Below are 18,809 nucleotides of genomic sequence, written 5' to 3' on the forward strand. Positions count from 1 at the left end.
AATCATACGTCAATCATTCCTACTACTTGGATGGGTTCATGCACAGCAGTAATATGCTGCGATTTACTGCAAGCACCACAGTTTTACAATACGACTATTGGTCGTAAAGTTTCCACCACAGTAGGAACATGTGAAAAACATGTTTCATATTTTTAAAAAATAAAAATCAAAACTCAAAGACAAAAAACACCCCCCTCCCACCAAGGCTATTCACTAAAACCTGTGAACCTTGCATTCTGTCTCTTTCTGGTGCGCTTTTATTGAAAAATTAAGCAAGAAATTGGGAACGGCAAAGATATTGGTGTAGTTTTATTATCTGGTATTTATCCAGTCAATGGAGTAATCCAGGAAACATTATAATCCAGCACACATCTGCATTATTAGGTCTGCACTGTAATAACCTTGTAAAATACCCGCAGGTGCAGTGAGGTGACATGAATCTCTACAATAAGTCTCCTGTGTAGAGTTGGAACAGCTCGCTTCTGACACCTAGTGACAAAGATGTGAAATATAAAATAAAAAAAGTAATTTACAGTATAATCTGATATGATTACTCAATTGACAGTAGTTTCTAGACTTTTTTATGACAAATTTTTTCGTCTAATAGAAAATTATGTTTTGTGGAAGAATTCAATTGTGATCATGGTTCATAATCCAATGATATTTTTTTTTTTATAAAAGATTTAACTCAAAATGTTTTCCCCATTTATTTAGGTGCCTGGAATATCTATTAAGAAATGATGCAAACCCAGGAATCAGGGACAAACATGGGTATAATGCAGTACATTATGCAGCTGCCTATGGTCATCGTTTATGCCTAGAATTGGTATGTATATGGTGTGACATTATGTTACACTGTGATGGGAGATTATAGTTTTATGGAATTACAGTGAAACATTAGAATTTTTTTTATATGGCCTGCATAACCCTTTAATAATATAGTACTGTTGCTGCATAGAAAATAACATATTTAGCTACTTCCGAAATGAACTTTTCTTGACAGTGACAGCCAGTCTTTGGCCTATGTGCAGTCCCATTATAGGCAGTGAGTGCCTGGTCTGTCACTGCTGAACCAAGTTTTTCTTTGATGTGGTGTTTAGTGGGGGACCCAGAGAACTTGATAGGAGGTCCCTGGGGCAGCGTGGTTAGGTTAGTTAATAGGATTATTTTTCATGCAGCCCCAGCACTATATAAAAAAATGTAAATGGCCGGTGTACCCCTTTAATACTCTCCTTCTCACATGTGTTTGCCCAATATCCTTGTCATGATGCTAAGCCTGTAGTAACACTTAGCAGATTTTATTATCCTTTCTGCCAAGTCAATCACACTTGCTGAGCTAGATTACAGGCAGATTGCCATGCTCCCCACCCTGATGACTGTATACAGCTCATTTCCTTGTGGGCATCTGCAGTAAATGATATTTTGGTATTAGTCGTGAGATGTAAATGGTAACAGGAAGCTGTTTTTATTGCCCATAAAGTGGTGTGAGCTGTTTTTATACAGGTATAGGTAAGTAGTAACATGGTTAGGGACTACAGGAGCAGAATAGTGGGAACTGTCCTTACAAAAAAAATTTGAGATAGCATAGAGATGCAGTATTAAAAGTATTTAAAAAAAAAAAAAAAAAAAAAAAAAAAAAAATCTGTTAGGGTCTGAGTGTTCAGACCCTGATCGAACACTAGAACAAGCGTGGAGAATTGTGTCCAGCTCTTGTGTAACATAACCAAGAGAGATTTGTAATGCAAGCCTATGGAACAGTCTTATAGACATAGACACAAAATGGGGAGAAAAACACGCATCAACGCTCCTCAGTTAATTCTAGTGATCATTTTTAGTTAAAAAATGTTTGACATGTTAAACTTTTTTTATAATGACAGGTACACTTTAGAAATTGGTACCTTTATTTTAGTTCAAAGCCCTTTTAGAAATAAAAAGTAATCCATGTTACCAAATAATATAATAGTTCTTTAGGAGGTTTTGTGCTGATGGCCTAATTTTATTTGTTAATTTTTACAGATTGCTCGAGAAACACCCCTAGATGTGGTAAGTACATCCTTCGTTGAGATATGCTGATCTTTGCGGCAGACATTAAGCTCGGTCACATAACCTTTCTGAGTGAAGCCTGTCTAGCAATCGCCCCCGCTTCAGAAACCTCCAACAATTGACCATGTGACAGACCATAATAGAGCCATACTTTGTGAGTAGCCTATAGAGGTGTTTTCCTAACCAGTGTCACCCTCCGCTTTCCTTCAGAAAATAGACAAAGGGTTTGTGGAAGGGTTATGATGGAAAATCACCACCTGTCCCCTTTGATCTAGAAGCTAGAAATATTAGTCAGAACACTCAGGCTTTGGCTTACGCCTCCCTGTAGAGAACACAGGAACACTTGGTCATTCAGAACGTTTCTGTACATGGGAAGGATGGGGGCTGGACGGGACAGATAACCGATGACTGTATGGCTGTTCTGCATGTTGGAATAATTTAATACATAATAGGAAACTAATAGATATGAGTACTGTTTGTATTGTAATGCTGTAATTCTGTTAATGTACCGATTATTAATGCACTTTATTATTTTCATTCAGCTTATGGAAACTTCAGGTACGGACATGCTGAATGATGCAGATACTCGTGCACCAATCAGTCCTTTGCACTTAGCTGTAAGTACTTAAAGAATTTATTACATTTTATAAAAAAAAAAAAAAAACTAGCAATATTTTAATGGAGTGCAGGTTCCTTAAAGTGTACCTGTCATTATGAAAGAAAACGTTTGACATGTCCTAGAGACATGTCAAAAAGGTTTTGATCAGCCCGTGTCTGTGTGTGCAGACAGGTATGGATCGTGAGAACAAGCAGGAGAGGACCGCGCTGCAGTGTGGTCCGTTCACTGCTTTGTCAGAAAAAAGTCAGACTCCATAGACTTGCATTGGGAGCCTAACTCATCAAATGACACAAAGCGAGGAAAGGATCACGCTTAACACTATCTTCTCCCAGCTCGTTCTCACGATGTGGGTGTGGGTCTGAACACTCAAGACCCGGACTGATCAAAACTTTTGGCATGTCTCTGGTGTGTAGATGGTGTGCATGTACTAAAGAGTGGGGGAAAAAAATAAATGTGTCTCTTAAGGCTATAGGTAACAGAAACTATATACCATCTACACCAATGGTGACGGCTTTTACTAGATTCTTTCTTCTGAAGTGATTGTACATTGCTAAACACCAGAACCTTAAACTGTAGAAAAACACTGAAGAGAATATTGTCACTAAACTGTTACACTACCATATAACGTAATGTTATGTTAGCATCTTCAATATACAGTGTGACCTCTAAAGTTGTGTTTTTCTTTTTCTTGATCAGCAAATAATTGATACTTCATAGCTCATAACTGAAGTGTTATATTAGTAGGGTTGTTAAGGGTCGCAAGAAATGTATGATGGCCTTATTCCATTAAGATGATACCAGATTGTTGTAGACAGCAGACAATGTATAAAAATATCAGTCCAGTGCTCAGTACAGATTAAGGACAGTGTAAAGATCCCACAATAAAAGTCATATACTGTACACAGTGAACAGTGTTTGTGTTGGTACCAAAGTCTTGTCTCTCATGGTCTATGATTATATTTGTCATAAGTATTGTAAGACAGAGGGGGCCAGATTCTGTATTCCCTAATTGTTTTGTTAATAAAAACATGTTAATTAAAACATTTAAAAACAAAAAGGTTTGCAGTGCTTTTCAAGTCTCTAACCAAACGCTGATACTCAGAAAATGACTCGTTGTCCCTAGCTGATTCGAAATGTGTAAGGCCTTTGCCCATAAGATGTATCCTAATTTGACAGTTTGCTGACATGTGTGCCTTGGAGTGCACAAACATAGTATTAACCCACCCTAACCCAAACAAATGGTGCAAACCCCTTTAATCATATCGAAGTTAGTGACTGTTGCAATCAAAGGTTTAGAGGGGTATTCCCGTCTCGCCAAGACTTCCCGAGTTACATAAACAGCATAGCTGGCAAGTCTAGTTTACACAGCTATCATTCACCTCAGTGGAAGTTTTGCTGATTACCTCTCAGGCCACAGCAGATAGCCCATAGGGGACCAGAAAGCCTTCATGTAACAAGATAGGAATATCCCTTTAGGGTGCTAACACACACAACTGATGCGCAGGAGATCTGCAGCAGATTTGATGGTGCAGATTTCATGCTGTGTACAGTTATTTACATCAAATCTGCTGCGTATCTGCAGCATATCCGCAGCAGAAAATTCACTGCGATACGGTGTGTGTGAAGCTACCCTTAAATTACAGGAAGTGGAGTTTCTATTAATCACAGCTGTTGTTGCCGATTTGCAACAATGGCCATGATTAATAGAAAAGATACATTGCATTGAAGTCAGAGGAATCCCGGCTGGAGTGTATACACACAAACTCCTAGCGGCCGCACTAAAAACTGAATAGCGGTCGCACAGAACTGTCAGTTCACACAATGGAAAGTGCGGCTCCGGCCGCACTTTCCATTGTGTGCTATGGTGAATTGGTGTGCGGGTGCACACAGATGTGTCCGCATCCCAATTCAACATAAATGAAGTTCATCCGGCGGGTGATGCAGTACCGCCGGGAGGATCTTCATGACATTCGTCATACGTTGTGTGAATGTGGCCTAAGAGTAGGAGCTTATATCTGCAGGGCTAATTCTTCAACACCATAAAAATTTTGTCTTATCTGCCATTAAGATGCTAAATGGGTCTTTAGCCATGTACCGTTTAATACTTAGAAGGTTTGTCCAGGCCTTTAATATGTATGCCCATAAATGAGGGTAATTATATAAAGAGTATTGTATTACTACTTATCTCTTTCGCTCCTGTGTCGCTTCTGGTATTCTGGAGCTCCCTGCTGTTTGGTGCTTTTGGGTTTGGTGATATGAAATAACTGATATTATCAAATCGGTGGCCTCAGTGGTGGTCCTTCTCAGCCACTGATTGACAAACAGGCCTGTGGTGTCCCCTCCCTTAACTGAGACTTGGCACACAGCAGGGACAGGACTCCATAATACCGGCAGCAGTGCAGGAGCAAGGAAGGGTAAGTGTATTTTATATGAAATAAAACTTCTGTAAAGTATATTGTATGGCTTTATTGCTGAATCAGGAAGAATCTAAAAAATGGTGAATTTAGTTTTTGTGCATTTTTTGCTAGGCTTACCATGGGCACCATCAAGCCCTAGAGGTTTTAGTACAGTCTTTACTTGACCTTGATGTACGGAACAGCAGTGGCAGGACTCCTCTGGACCTTGCTGCATTCAAAGGACATGTTGAATGTGTAGATGTTCTCATCAATCAAGGAGCATCAATATTAGTTAAGGATTATGTTGTCAAAAGGACACCCATTCATTCAGCAGGTATGGCATAACCAGTATCGCACCCAGTTTCCTTTCAACACCATTGTGATGCATCATATGTAGCACTGACAGTAATAATGATTTTTTTTTTAAAGCTATTAATGGACATTCAGAGTGTTTAAGACTTCTGATAGGAAATGCTGACATCCAGACTGCAGTGGATATTCACGATGGAAATGGACAGTAAGTAAAAACCTTTAAAAAAATTTAAGACTTTATTCATATATATGTTGAGTTTTTGACATGGATTCTTCTGAGGTTTTTGTCACTTTAGTTTTGGATACGTGGAAGTCAGTGTGAACAAAGCCTTAACACAGGGTATTTACACCCACCCAGACATCAAGTGCAGTAAATCCGTTTTGCTGCAGCAATGTGGATGGTTTTACAAAATTGCTGCTTCAATATGCTGTGGATATTCTGTACCCAATGCACTGTTAGGTATACACCCTGTGTGCCCTTATACCCTTAGGGCCATATTACCTGATCTGGTAAATCAGTGTTCGTTTACTGAGCCTATTACTCGGCTCTATTATCACGCAGCAAGGGCCGCATGTACATCGTTAGCGATGTCCGTGCAGCCCTTGCTTTAAAAGTGTAAAATAAGTTCTTACATTACCTCTCCACGCTCCCCAGTGTTGTCTGCGCTTCTCCATGCTCCCTGCAGGCACTGCTGAAGCTTCTGCACCAGTCTCTGAAGTGTCAAGTCGCTTAGCCAGTCACTGGCTAGTGATTGGATGAGCAGCCTGTCACTTCAGAGACTGGCTCTAAAGTTGCATCAGCAGGGAGCGTGGAGAAGAGCATCGAACAGCAAGGAGTGTGGAGAGGTAATGTAAGTACTTTAACATTTTTCTTTACACAATCATAAGCCAACAGCCACGCATTGCTATTACACGTAGCCATACACGCCCGGCTGCTGCTGATTCTAGGTCAGGACCGAAAGACACGATCAACAAAATCGTCAGAGTTCGGCAGATTATCATTCTGTGTAATAGGGCCCTTACTCTCTAAATCTCCAAAGAATCTGTGTGATACAAATTATAAATCTGTGGCATGTCGATTCATATTCTGCAAACTTTGTGGATTTCTTGCAAATTTTTCCTGTTGACTTAAATGAGGAATTAAAAATCTGCAACAAATCAACCAACACTCATTGATATAAGTTTTTTTTCCTGTGAGCAATATTTATAACCCATTACCATGGATATAATTTACTATTGCACCAGCATATCACTCAGATCAGTCCCAAGCCTAGTTGGTTACACACAGTTTACCTATATTGTACATAGGCTATAGGCATTGGTCACCTTATATGTTTGATAACAGCAGTAGCAGTCAATGTAACTAATAACCTACTCATTAGAAGCCTTTGCTGCATAGTGCCATTGTTACTCTGGGTGGGGCTGCAGAGAAGGCTATACATATGAGTAAGTTAGAAGTTATACTGCTATAATTGTGTAGACTTCAGGAGGAAACCAGCTAGCAAGTTGGTTGGGGCCTGCTTTCCATGGTGCCAACCCTGCTTTCTATAATGCTTAGTATAAGTGACTAGGGGCTGCCATATTGCTAACAGAAGTCTCTAGATTAATATTGTAAAATAGAGAGTAGCATGGGAAGTAAGGCTATTCTGCAGACTCATCCTGTTTGCTGATCTGGTCCCTCTACATAAATAATATCCAGTATGTTAGCAAATTTCCGATACATTTCAGTTGTCCTCAAGTATTCTCAGCACTTTCATCTCCTACACTTTTCTTTCCACTTCCTTGACCTGTCGGACTGCCGGAATCTGCTTCCGCTCTCTGTTTAAGTACATAGCTGGATGGCAGCCACAAGGGGATAGCTCTGCTGACTGATGCGTTTTCCTGTAAAGCTTTGTCTCTTTCTGATTTGTACCTACTATTGCTTAGGACTCCATTGATGCTTTCTGTACTGAACGGACACACAGAATGTGTTTATTCATTGCTGAACAAAGGAGCCAACGTGGATGCCAAAGATAAGTGGGGAAGGACAGCGCTGCACCGTGGGGTATGCTTTTCCTAACATAGCTTCATATTGTCCGGGTGTGTCTCTGCAGCATCACCAGAACACTTCACTATGTACATTCACTGCAGTATTAGTGGATATATTGCTTTTACATACTGTTTTATTCATGATGAGGCAACTAATATTAGTGACATTTGTTGCTTCAGTGACTAATAGCAGTAACTCCAATGCATTTCTACAACCCTTAGTAATTATGATTTAGGCATTTCTTGTTTGCTAATGGAGTGAATGCATTTACCTATGTAAGAATTGATTCTAATACAGCATTTACCATTGTTTTCTTACATACTGTTTTACCTTCTATCCCATTGTCTTTACACTTAGACCTGATGAATATTTATAGCTGTAACACTGTTCCTTAAATGTAATATATTAGCAGTTTGAGTTAGCATAGTGTGTTAAGATTCTGTGGATCGGTTCCTGATCTTCGTCGCTTGTCCACTATGTTTTTAGGCAGTGACTGGACACGAGGAGTGTGTAGAAGCATTGCTCCAGCACAACGCTAATTTCTTGTTACGGGACTGCAGAGGTCGCACCCCCATTCATCTGGCGGCAGCATGTGGTCATATAGGTGTTCTAGGGGCTCTCCTTCAGACTGCTGTGTCTGTTGATGTTGTTCCAGCAATAGCAGACAATCACGGATACACATCTCTCCACTGGGCCTGTTATAATGGTATGCCACATTCTTATCTTCTCCTATGTATATGATATATTAACAGTGTGTGCGGACGACATACAAATAGTTTCCTTTATCCTGCTTATAATGGGTAATGGGAGGTATCAATCAGCATGGGGAAGTATGCATACAAACAGTACTGTTATCCTGCATTAAGAAAGTAATTGTTCTGTTGACAAAGGTTATACATTTGTATAAATGTGCACTGTAACAATATTGGGCAACAAATGCACACTAGTGCCACCGTCTGTAAAAAAAAAAAACTTGGATTTTTTCAGCCACTTGTAAAAGTCACCAAAACTTGGGCAGCGGTAAAACAGAGTGTCTTCTTTCTTCTCCTCCTCTGTATATTATTGCACACTGTAATAAGAAAGCCAGCGCCTACTTCATGGCACTTAGGCAGTGTAAAACAACTGACAGCTTGCCAAACTTTGACAATTTAGCAGGCCAGAGGTTTATTTCTTTCATTGACATGGCTGCATGAGGCTTTGTGTTTTTTTTGCATCAAAAAGTTTATGTAGCAGCTCGCTGAACAAACAGTAAAGTTTAGAGAAGAGATTATTTACCAATCTTGCAATCAATTTTGTTCTCTCTAGAAATAAGCAAATCTGGAGCACACTCTGGTTCGTCCAAACCCAAGTGTGCGGCATTCTATTACCGGTGACTTAAGTAGTTGGAAGCAGCCATGTTTTCCAGGACTCCCTAGGGCTGCTCATCTCTAGTTATCTTCCACACTGGATATAGATGTCTTTTTTTTATATTCTTATATCCAGATTTGTAATTAAAGTGAATTCTCTTAAAATTGTTCCTTTACTCTACAGGCCATGATGCTTGCGTAGAACTGCTGCTTGAACAAGAAGTATTTCAGAAAATGGAAGGAAATTCATTCAGTCCTCTTCATTGTGCAGTGTAAGCAGAGGGACATGTTGTAAGGACTGGAGTGGTTGGCTACACCGATCTGTTTTTAATTATGTTGTCTTTTTGTTTGTTTTTTTAGAATAAATGACAATGAAGGTGCTGCAGAAATGTTAATAGACACATTAGGTACAAGCATTGTGAATTCAGTGGACTCCAAAGGCAGGTGTGTATCAAAAGCATGAGAAGTATCTTTTCATTTCGGGAGTCACTGTAAGGCTGAGTTCACAAAGGACAGATTAGACTTACTGCTTATTACGCCAGTGCCAAAATCCATGTCAAATTCAATAACAATCAAACTCAAAGGCAAGTGAATGGGCTTTCAGCAAGTAGTTGGAAGCCACTTCTGGCTTTTAACTACATTAAAACTGCATGTATGATTTCATCCCTAATGTGATTTATAGGAGCTGCATAGAGATGCAGTATAGGGAAAGGGGTAAGAGTCATCCTATAGTAAAACTAAAATGTTTGTGTAATTCCAGTACTATTACATACTTGTTGTTTTAATTATCATCTTATTGTAGGCCTTCATCTTATTTCTCTGCAGGACGCCTCTCCATGCTGCAGCCTTTACAGACCATGTTGAATGTTTGCAGCTTTTGCTCAGCCATAATGCTCAAGTAAATGCAGTGGATTCTTCTGGGAAAACTCCACTGATGATGGCTGCAGAAAATGGGCAAACAAATGCAGTAGGTAAGCAACACCTGACCACACCAGTTAGCATTACAAGCTATGGACAGATGCCAAAGTCCTGTGTTTGGTCACATTTCATTATGGTAAGGGGGCTTGACTTTACTACAAAGGTTTGGTTCAGTGGGAAAGTGGGTTGCTTGAGTGCATCGTTGTATGCCACAATTTTGGCTAAGGGGTATATTCACACACGGCAGATCTGCTAAGGATTTAAAATACATTGATTTTGTTTTACTGCAGAAACACTGTATAGCTGATCCACAGTGTAGAATCTGCAGCTGATATGGTACATGTGAATGTACCCTTACAGTAAGCAACTGAATAGTTGGTCTAAACTTGACAAACTAAAGATGTGCCAGTGTGTCAAAGATTGCAGAAATCTAATTCATAATGCAATCCAGTGACAAGAAGGAACTGTGTATCCCTGAAAAAAATGTATGTAAAATGATGGTTCGTATATGTACTCATTATTGCAGCACCAGGTTTTGTCAGTAGGTGTCACCAGAAAATAAAGGATTGGTTTAGCAAACCCAGTACAGTTTCATTGGTAGCCGTTATTGGTAATATTGTAACTAAGAAATGAGTTAGTATTAAAGGGCTTGTCCAGTTTAATGCTAATAATGGTTGCTAAAGATATGCAGTAAATTAAAAGAAAAATCTATAGAAAGAAGCAGCACAATGAAGGTAAAGTAGTTGATGGCCGGGTCTTGATCAAGGGGTCACACATGATAAACCCAAAAGTCACAGCAATCTGTGTCCAGTGAAAACTATGGTTTATCTGCTTCCACATTCAGTCTATATACTAGAGCTTTTAATGCTATTTGACACATTAAAATATTTGCAACTTAGCAATATAGACAACAGTATACATAAGTCATATCTGGGCTGTACTACAGTTCATTGTTCTTCCGCATAAGAGAGCAGAATCTGCATGGAAAATACTCTTAATAAATTGACCATTTACGATGGTTGTGTGTGTTAACTTAACTTTTTCCTCCTTTCACTTTTTCAGAGGTATTAGTTAGCAGTGCTAAAGCTGATCTAACTCTGCAAGATAACAATAAAAACACTGCACTACATTTGGCCTGCAGTAAGGTATGTCCCTGTATTATGTAGCTGTGCAGTGTGTGTATATTGTATGAGAAGGTCTGCACATTTTCTGTTTGGTTACAATAGTTGTACTGCCCTAAGTAGTCATTCTTAATCCTTCATTTGCCTGAGCAGCCACATTCCCGTTTTATTGTACATATGCCAACAACTAACAGGTTTAGGAGAGTAGCCTGCGTAAGTTCCCAGTTGTTCGGCCATAAAGATAGTTTCCTCAAGATATGTTACCACATAAGTCCTATTTCCCTATGCTACACCTGGCTGCTAGTAAACCTTTAAAGCTATCTATAGCCTTATAGATCCAACAAGGTCAGATACTAGTAACACTGGCGCACACATTATTATAGAGTATTGTTATTATATAGATGCAGACAGAATTTTGTAGGGTGCAAGAATTTTGCCTTTTGATAATTCTTCAATGCGTTTTATTGGTTCCCCTTTTTGGTAGGGTCATGAAACCAGTGCCTTGTTAATACTAGAGCAAATTAGTGACCGAAACCTCATCAATGCAACAAACGCATCTTTACAAACGTAAGTGACCTATTGATTTTCCATGAGAACCTATGTGTCTTTGTTAGTAACCAAAATGACTCCTGTGAAATGCAAACACTCAATAACACACTGATCTATGTAAGGCCGGGTTCTTACCTAGAATTTTGGTCAGTTATTTTACCTAAAACCAGGACTGGGTGCGAAATATAGAAAAGGGTGAAAAGAACATGTTTTTATCTATCAGTTCCACTCCTGGTTTTTGCCTGAAAATACTGACTACATTTTATGTATGGACCCAGGCTTTGTCTTCTTTTAAAGGGGTATTCTCATTTCATTAAAGGTTAAGAGGCAAGCAATCCACTAACTAAATTTCTTTCCTTTTCTTAATGGCCCGTTCTGTAGCTACTCATTTAGCCTCCTCCTCTTTGTTGGTTGCTTGTTGCCTGGGTTTTAAATCCACCTATGTAATCTAACAGGGATGGCTTTGTTTTGCTCAGTGTCTCCCCACCCCCCACCTCCCACCCCACCCCCTACCTCCCACCCCACCCCCTTGGCTGAGAATAGCTGGGATCTTGAGAGACTACATTTTAGGACATGTGCAATATCTCCTAGGCCCAGTCGCCTCTGTGTTATAACATACACATTAAATGCTGATTTATACTAGCTGTTGGCCTGAGCACACGGGTTCAGTCAAGCATCTGGATGATGCCACCAAAGCGATGCATGTTTGATCTGTCATAGCCCTGAATTTGGCTATGTGCAGGAAAGCAGTGTCGGTGAGTGGAGCAGATGGGAATACCCCTTTTAAGTGCCACTTGCAGAAGTTTTCCTTGTTACATGAGTGTACCTGGAGATAAAAAAAAAATTTAGTGGTTTGTTTTTTTGTTTCTTTTTTTTTTTTACATATTATTTTGCAGACCTCTGCATGTAGCTGCTCGGAATGGGTTAACGGTTGTTGTCCAGGAACTTCTGGGAAAAGGAGCAAGTGTATTGGCAGTGGACGAAAATGGTACTTAATGAAATCAATACAAAATACATTGCTGCTCGTGTATCATTAGTGTTGCGCCATTTTTCCTTTTCATTTTTTAGTCTAGTTCTTCTGTGCCTAGCTGATTTATAAAGTCTTTGCTCCTTTTTTGTTTAATACCTCTGAAGTAGCTTATTTTATTTACTTGCATTTTTTATAAATTGCATAATTTTTGTGTCTGCACTCCAGGGAGGCAGTGGCATAGGTTCAGCCAGACAAATCTATTGATAAATTTGGCATTATGCCCTCTAGTTTTCTGGTGGGGTGTGCTGCATAATTTGTGATAAATGTAACATTTTGATAAATTTGTTGCAAAATATGACAAAGTTAGAAAAAAAGTGCTCCAAGAAAACACTCATGATAAATGAGCCCCAATGTTTCCTCCTCTAACTTTCTCCCACGTTTTTGTCCTTCTGTTACTTTTCTACCTTCTCTGCTGTGCCTGTCTCTCATCTGTGCTATGTATGTATGTACATATGCATGTTTGTGTGTATAGATATAAAACTAACATACACACATATATGTATCTTTGTTGTGTATATTGTACATGTATTATGTATAATTGTTTTTTATTAACACTAATGTCTGCTGTAATACAGGTTACACACCAGCATTGGCATGTGCTCCAAATAAGGATGTTGCCGACTGTCTGGCTCTCATCTTGGCCACCATGATGCCAGTCTCCTCGTGCAGCACAATGCCATCTCTAACTCTAAATCACTACACCAACCCCTCAAAGACTGTCACATTTGACTCTTTGCCTCTCGTGAGAAGCGAACACAGCTCTTACTGCAGTTTCAACAATATCGGCAGGGAAGACGGATATCCGTACACAGAAGAAGATGAGCTCAATGACTCAGACTCTGAAACCTACTGAGGTTCTGCAGGAACCCAGAATTTTTAAGTTCTTTCAATTGTGCAATCTGAAAGAGTGTTCTTCCCTGTTCTGCCACAGTGGCCAGAAATGTAGGGGTTAAATTATCACATAGTGTTTTTTTTTCCTTTTTAATATACATTGATTTGATGAATAACTTTGCAAATGTTTTAATCTGACCCACTTTCTTGGATAAGAATCCTTTCTACAACCGATTAAATGTGCTGTACAAGTTTTGGAACTTTCACGAGCAGAGGGAGAAGCGGGGACGGAGGAGCAGAGGACTTTCAAGCAGTCGTTACTGTTTTATTTAAAGTTTTATTGTCTGTGTCAAGAGAATCTTTTATAATGCAGGGCATAGCAGTCCAGGCAGCAGACTCCTACTATAATTGTACAGGAAACTATAATAAACATTGTATAAATTGAAACAATTTTGATGGCAATAAACAAATTTGGTACATCTGGCATTGTGTGTACATCAGTTTGCCAAAGGACCAAATAACTTTTTTTTTTTTTTTTTTATTTCTACAAATGGTTTTTGGATGTAAAATGACTGGAATCCGTTAATCTAGAACTGTGCATCTAATCTTTATTTCTAGGTCTTGTTTCTTTCTGTCCATGCCGAGAAAATGTCCAAAACCGGATTCATTTTATTTTTATTTCTTCTTCTTTTTGCAAAGCACGAGTTGAACAGGATGATGTGTTGAATCTTTTTGCTTACTGTTCACTGTTAACATTACATAATGTTTTCCAGGGGAATCAAAAACCTTTTTTTTTTTTTTTTGTTAAGGCTTTTAAGTGGCACTAGTAATCTGTACCCATGAATGAACATATGTGGCAGGATTCCTCATGTTCATTGGTCTTAAGTTAAAATAAAATCTAAACAAAATAAATGATGACTTGACTATTTAGAATGGACACATACATTATTATTGTTGGTCATGTAACCAGATGTTTATTTTATTGTAATGTAAAATATATTTTTTGAAGGTGGGTAACCACTGCAAACCATCATTATGTTATGTTAGATAATTACTACCAGATGACTCAGTTGTCTCATATGCCATCTTCATCCTCTATCAATGTATTTGTGATTGTTATATATTTCTAGACTTTTAAACATTGCAAGAGGTATTGAAATAGCTATAAGGGAAAACTGTGTTAAACCTCCTGCTGGACCAAGATCAGCATTATGTGGTGTTCCAAGTCCTGTTCTTCTGGTCTTGCAAACATTATTAGTATGGGTTACTGGGTATGTTAACAATATACTCTGCAGCATTTCTGCTCCAAAATCTACAGGATTACACACACACACACACACACACACACTATTTGTTCAGTACAGACACCATTTAACAAGTATTCTCAGTAGATTCTAAACACTCCCACATTTAGTGCATTATGGAGCTGTCAATATGAAAATTTGGTTCAAAATTGCACTGGATAAAAACATGTAGAGACATGAAGAAAACATGGTTTAGGGAAGGAATAATTTAACTTTTCACAATTCCCATTTGAGACCTCTTGGCTATTTAGCAGAGTTGATAGGTGTGATATTACTGACTCTTGTAAGACGGTTGGGTCAATTTATTAAGCTGCCTAAAGAATACATTGATAAGCATTGGTTTTTATGCAAAAAGAAAACTTTTTCATCTGGATAAGATTTAGCAGGAATCCATAGACATGATTAGAAAGGAATAATAGGTGTATGGAATGGATTTTTGCATATTTGCTCCATTGAATATATCTTTAGGTTGGGTTCACACTGGCCTAATATGGACCTATTTGTACTGTACCTGTGGCTGGGACTTGCTTCCATAATACAGGTAAAATTATGTCTGTTAGGCATGTGTAACCTTGGGGTTATTGTAACTTCTAAGGGCTGTTAGGTAAGCACAACTGCAGAATAATTCAGCTTGGCTTACTGGTTTAGAGTACATTGACATGACATTTGTCACATGATAGACTAATAGAAAGAGCTCATATTTCTTTTACACCTGAGCGAGAGCCCTGTATATGCAACAGCATTGGTTACAGCATAAGTTTTCTATATATACCTGTATGACTCATAATTAGAGATGAGCTGTTCGAGTCGATCCGAACCCGAACGTTCGGCATTTGATTAGCGGTGGCTGCTGAACTTGGATAAAGCTCTAAGGTTGTCTGGAAAACATGGATACAGCCAATGACTATATCCATGTTTACCAGATAGCCTTAGGGCTTTATCCAAGTTCAGCAGCCACCGCAAATCAAATGCTGAAAGTCTGGGTTCGGATCGACTCGAGCATGCTCCAGGTTCGCTCATCTCTACTCATATTGTCATAAAGCCAAGTTTGTAAGTTTTTATACGTTACAAGTAAAAAACTAAACCAATCTAGTTTACAGGATTGTTGGAAAATCTCAGTAGAACAGTGGTGGGTAACCTTTGGTCCTCCAGCTGTTGGAAAAGTGCACTTTCCATTATACATGGACAGCCAAATCCAAGGCTTTGGCTCTCTAGGCATGATGGCACTTGGGGTTTTGCAACAGCTGGAGGGGCCACAGGTTCCCCCCACGGCAGTAGAAGATCCTATACCAATCAGTCTTTTATGTCATGCGTGTAAGAAGCTGAGGTTTTAGTAGTGTCACATTCACTAGCCTTTCTCTTTACTAAACTAACAAAATAGAATATCTGCAGGTTACATTAGAAATTAAGCACTTAAACAGCAAGTTTTTATTACAGGAAATGGATCACTGGTAAATGGCAGCTTCCTAGTGTGTGCAACCTGACCAACAGACGTGTTAAAAGCGGTTGTCCAGGATAAATGTTTAATTTGCTATGCTGCCATGGGCCATAACCTTAATCTATACATACCTGTTCCACTCCACTGCAGCTACTGGTTCCAGGGCTGCCCTCTCTACACCAATGTCAGCGTTTTAACAACATCCTCTCACTGCTGTACTCACAGGAAATGGGCAGTCAGCATAGACTTTATGCTGACAGTCATATCCTGTGGGAATGGCATGTCAGTGGATTTTGTTAAAACGCTAATGACAGCCCAGAAATGGCAGTCGCGGCAGAGCAGAACAGGTAAGTATAAATTACTGTCCTTCCCCCACAGCCCCAGCACCGTGGCTAATTACACATTTACCCCAGGGAACCACTTTAAAGGATATGAAAGCAAACATTACTTTTCCTGAAGCTTGCCATACTGATAACATTCAGTTCTCAAGTGTCAGGAAGGTGGGATCTACCATTGACTGTTGTACAGGGCCCTGTACATTAGTGAAAGATGGGAGGTGGTGGTGAGCAAGGAGGTATTCCAGGCTGTGGACCTTAAGCAGATTGACTCCACCACCTTGACACTTGGCTTAGAAATAATATGTTGGTTTTGTAGACTTGGCAACCACTATCAGCTCCAGGAAAGGTAATGTTTGCTAAGAACTATTAAAGTGTATCCAGCGATTTCCCCTCTCCATCAGGAAGTTTGGGTCTCCATAAATGCAAACATGCAATAAGACCATAATGAGCGAACCCCATTCTGATCCAATGGATTTACACACATTACAGTTTCATTGCATGTTTGTATCCATGGACATCCAAACCTCTCGATGGAGAGGGGAAATCGCCACTGATCCAGCAGTGACCATGCTTTAAAAAGTGTCTGCAGTTCTAGCAGCAAGTAATCCAGCAGCAAATACAGCTGAGAGTTCCACTTGTAGTTGCCCAGTATTACAGGGTAGTGTAATTCAGAGGATCTTTTGAAGCCAGCATTGATCTGCAGTTTAAATTAATCAGGTATACATTGCTTAAATGACACAACTGGGGTTTGGAATGTAGTTGTTTTTTTTTTCTTTTTTAAATTTAAATAGTCTAGCAATTTATTGTGACACATTGCTAGTCCTATAGAATTGGATACATTATTTTGGGGAGGGAATAGGGCAATGGCAGTAGGTTGCTTCAACACTTATTGACTTTATTTATTGTGTATTTATTTGTATTTCTAAACTGAAAATTAAAAAAAGGTTTCTTGAATCAAACTGTAAATATGCAAATCATTTAGTTTAATGCAGACCTTAAAATTTGAACACAGAATGTATCTACAAATTGAAACCACCATTACAGACGTTTGTATTTAATGGTTTGTTATCCCAGTTGCATTTTAGTTTTTCAATTTCTTGTTCTAAAAGTTTTTTCCAGGCCAATTCTAATTGATAAGTCTTTTTTTCATTTTTTTTTTCATTTTTTTTCTGTAATGTGAAACTGGAAAACTTTTACATTGTAAATGATCTGCTGGTTTTCTGAACAGAATGTGACAGTATTTTGAACTATTTGAACATTTTGTGAAGGTTTCCCTTTTCCTTTTTTTTTCTTTTTTTTGTTAAGATGATATCGGCATGTACATAGAAATAGTGACTGCTTGGATACTGTATTTACCTGCACTCTTTCAGTACATTGAAATTCCTGTATATTTTATGGAGTATAATAAAATGTGAGTTATGTTTAATTAATGTTTGATTCCATGTTGTGATATATTTTAAATGTTTGTGGCTTTTAACTACAGGGCTTTGCAATCCAGGCAGAGAGTGGGGAATGAGCAGTTACCTTATTCACCCTTGTCACCACATGGACAGCTGCTGCTCTTACACATACTGCATCCGCTATCTGTTATACAGTGTTTCTGCACCAAAACAATGTAGTTAAAATCCATTGCAGAAAATCTGTAGGGTGAATACACCTGTTAGTAAACCCAGCCGGCCGCACGTGTAGATTTGTATCATGGTTTACGCTAGTGAGCAGGTGTAAATCATAAATCAGGTGCGGGAGGAGGACCTGCCTTGCTGCTCCCCCTCTGCCCACCCATCAGGCAAGCTGGGGACACTGCAACCATACCCCAGGGTGAAGGGGTGAATCTGCGCCTTCTCTCTGGGGTATGCCCAGGACTTAGGCTTTGTAAATGTCCCCCCAGCTATTTAGTGGCACATATCCAGCCTTCTTTCAGGGAAATTTCCTGACATACACCTATTAAGGAGAATATCAAATGAGCAAACAGCCTGAAATAAGTGTGTGTGGGTTTCGTTGAAGTGAATGGAGCTTAAAGGGGTTATCTGGGTAACAAAAACACTATTCTAAACAATCCCTCTTCCCAATATTACCCTATGTCTAATATACAGGTATAACCTGATATCTTGCACCCTTTTCCTGTTTTTTTTTTTTTTTTTTTTTTTTTTGTCATTCTTATTCTTTGTAGCTCCCTCTTCTCCCCTTCCTTTGTAGTCACAGGACATTTGATCACCTTTCTGGGGGTGGGGTTAGCTGTCTATTGACTTGGTAGCCTGGCCCCCAGGAGACATTATCTGCTTCACCTCCATGCACCTGTGCCGCTTCCATAGACTTACATTTGTCCCTGAGCCTTGGTTTCTGTAACATAAAAAGTCTCTGCTTGCTGTCAGTGAATGCAGGCATATATACCTGTCTGTGTCACAGCTTTGTATATTCTAAGTGTTATAGATGTTCTTAGAGTCTGGATAGAGCTAAAATGTTTTCATTTACAGTCGGCAAGCAGAGATGTAAACCTAAACTGCACACCCACACCTGGTAAACAAATGCCCGTTA

General features: G+C 39.1%; 1 protein-coding gene across 3 annotated transcripts in view; it reads left to right on the forward strand.

The window, feature by feature from the left end:
* The window catches only part of ANKRD28 (ankyrin repeat domain 28), a 102,735-nt gene extending 89,057 nt beyond the window's left edge, over nt 1–13,678 (forward strand). For 2 of the 3 annotated variants that reach the window (XM_069958711.1, XM_069958709.1), the window contains exons 15-28: nt 715–826; nt 2,017–2,043; nt 2,586–2,660; nt 5,191–5,392; nt 5,488–5,575; nt 7,297–7,414; nt 7,886–8,105; nt 8,930–9,017; nt 9,106–9,189; nt 9,571–9,716; nt 10,726–10,808; nt 11,269–11,351; nt 12,230–12,321; nt 12,939–13,678. In XM_069958711.1, coding sequence (XP_069814812.1) covers nt 715–826; nt 2,017–2,043; nt 2,586–2,660; nt 5,191–5,392; nt 5,488–5,575; nt 7,297–7,414; nt 7,886–8,105; nt 8,930–9,017; nt 9,106–9,189; nt 9,571–9,716; nt 10,726–10,808; nt 11,269–11,351; nt 12,230–12,321; nt 12,939–13,216 — 1,696 coding nt within the window. In that variant the 3' untranslated portion in view covers nt 13,217–13,678. The remainder of the gene's footprint in view (nt 1–714; nt 827–2,016; nt 2,044–2,585; nt 2,661–5,190; nt 5,393–5,487; nt 5,576–7,296; nt 7,415–7,885; nt 8,106–8,929; nt 9,018–9,105; nt 9,190–9,570; nt 9,717–10,725; nt 10,809–11,268; nt 11,352–12,229; nt 12,322–12,938) is intronic. The other variant, XM_069958712.1, reaches the window with a different exon arrangement.
* The last annotated feature ends 5,131 nt before the right edge of the window (nt 13,679–18,809 follow it).

Source organism: Dendropsophus ebraccatus, chromosome 2, assembly GCF_027789765.1.
Source record: "Dendropsophus ebraccatus isolate aDenEbr1 chromosome 2, aDenEbr1.pat, whole genome shotgun sequence".
Lineage (NCBI taxonomy): Eukaryota > Metazoa > Chordata > Amphibia > Anura > Hylidae > Dendropsophus > Dendropsophus ebraccatus.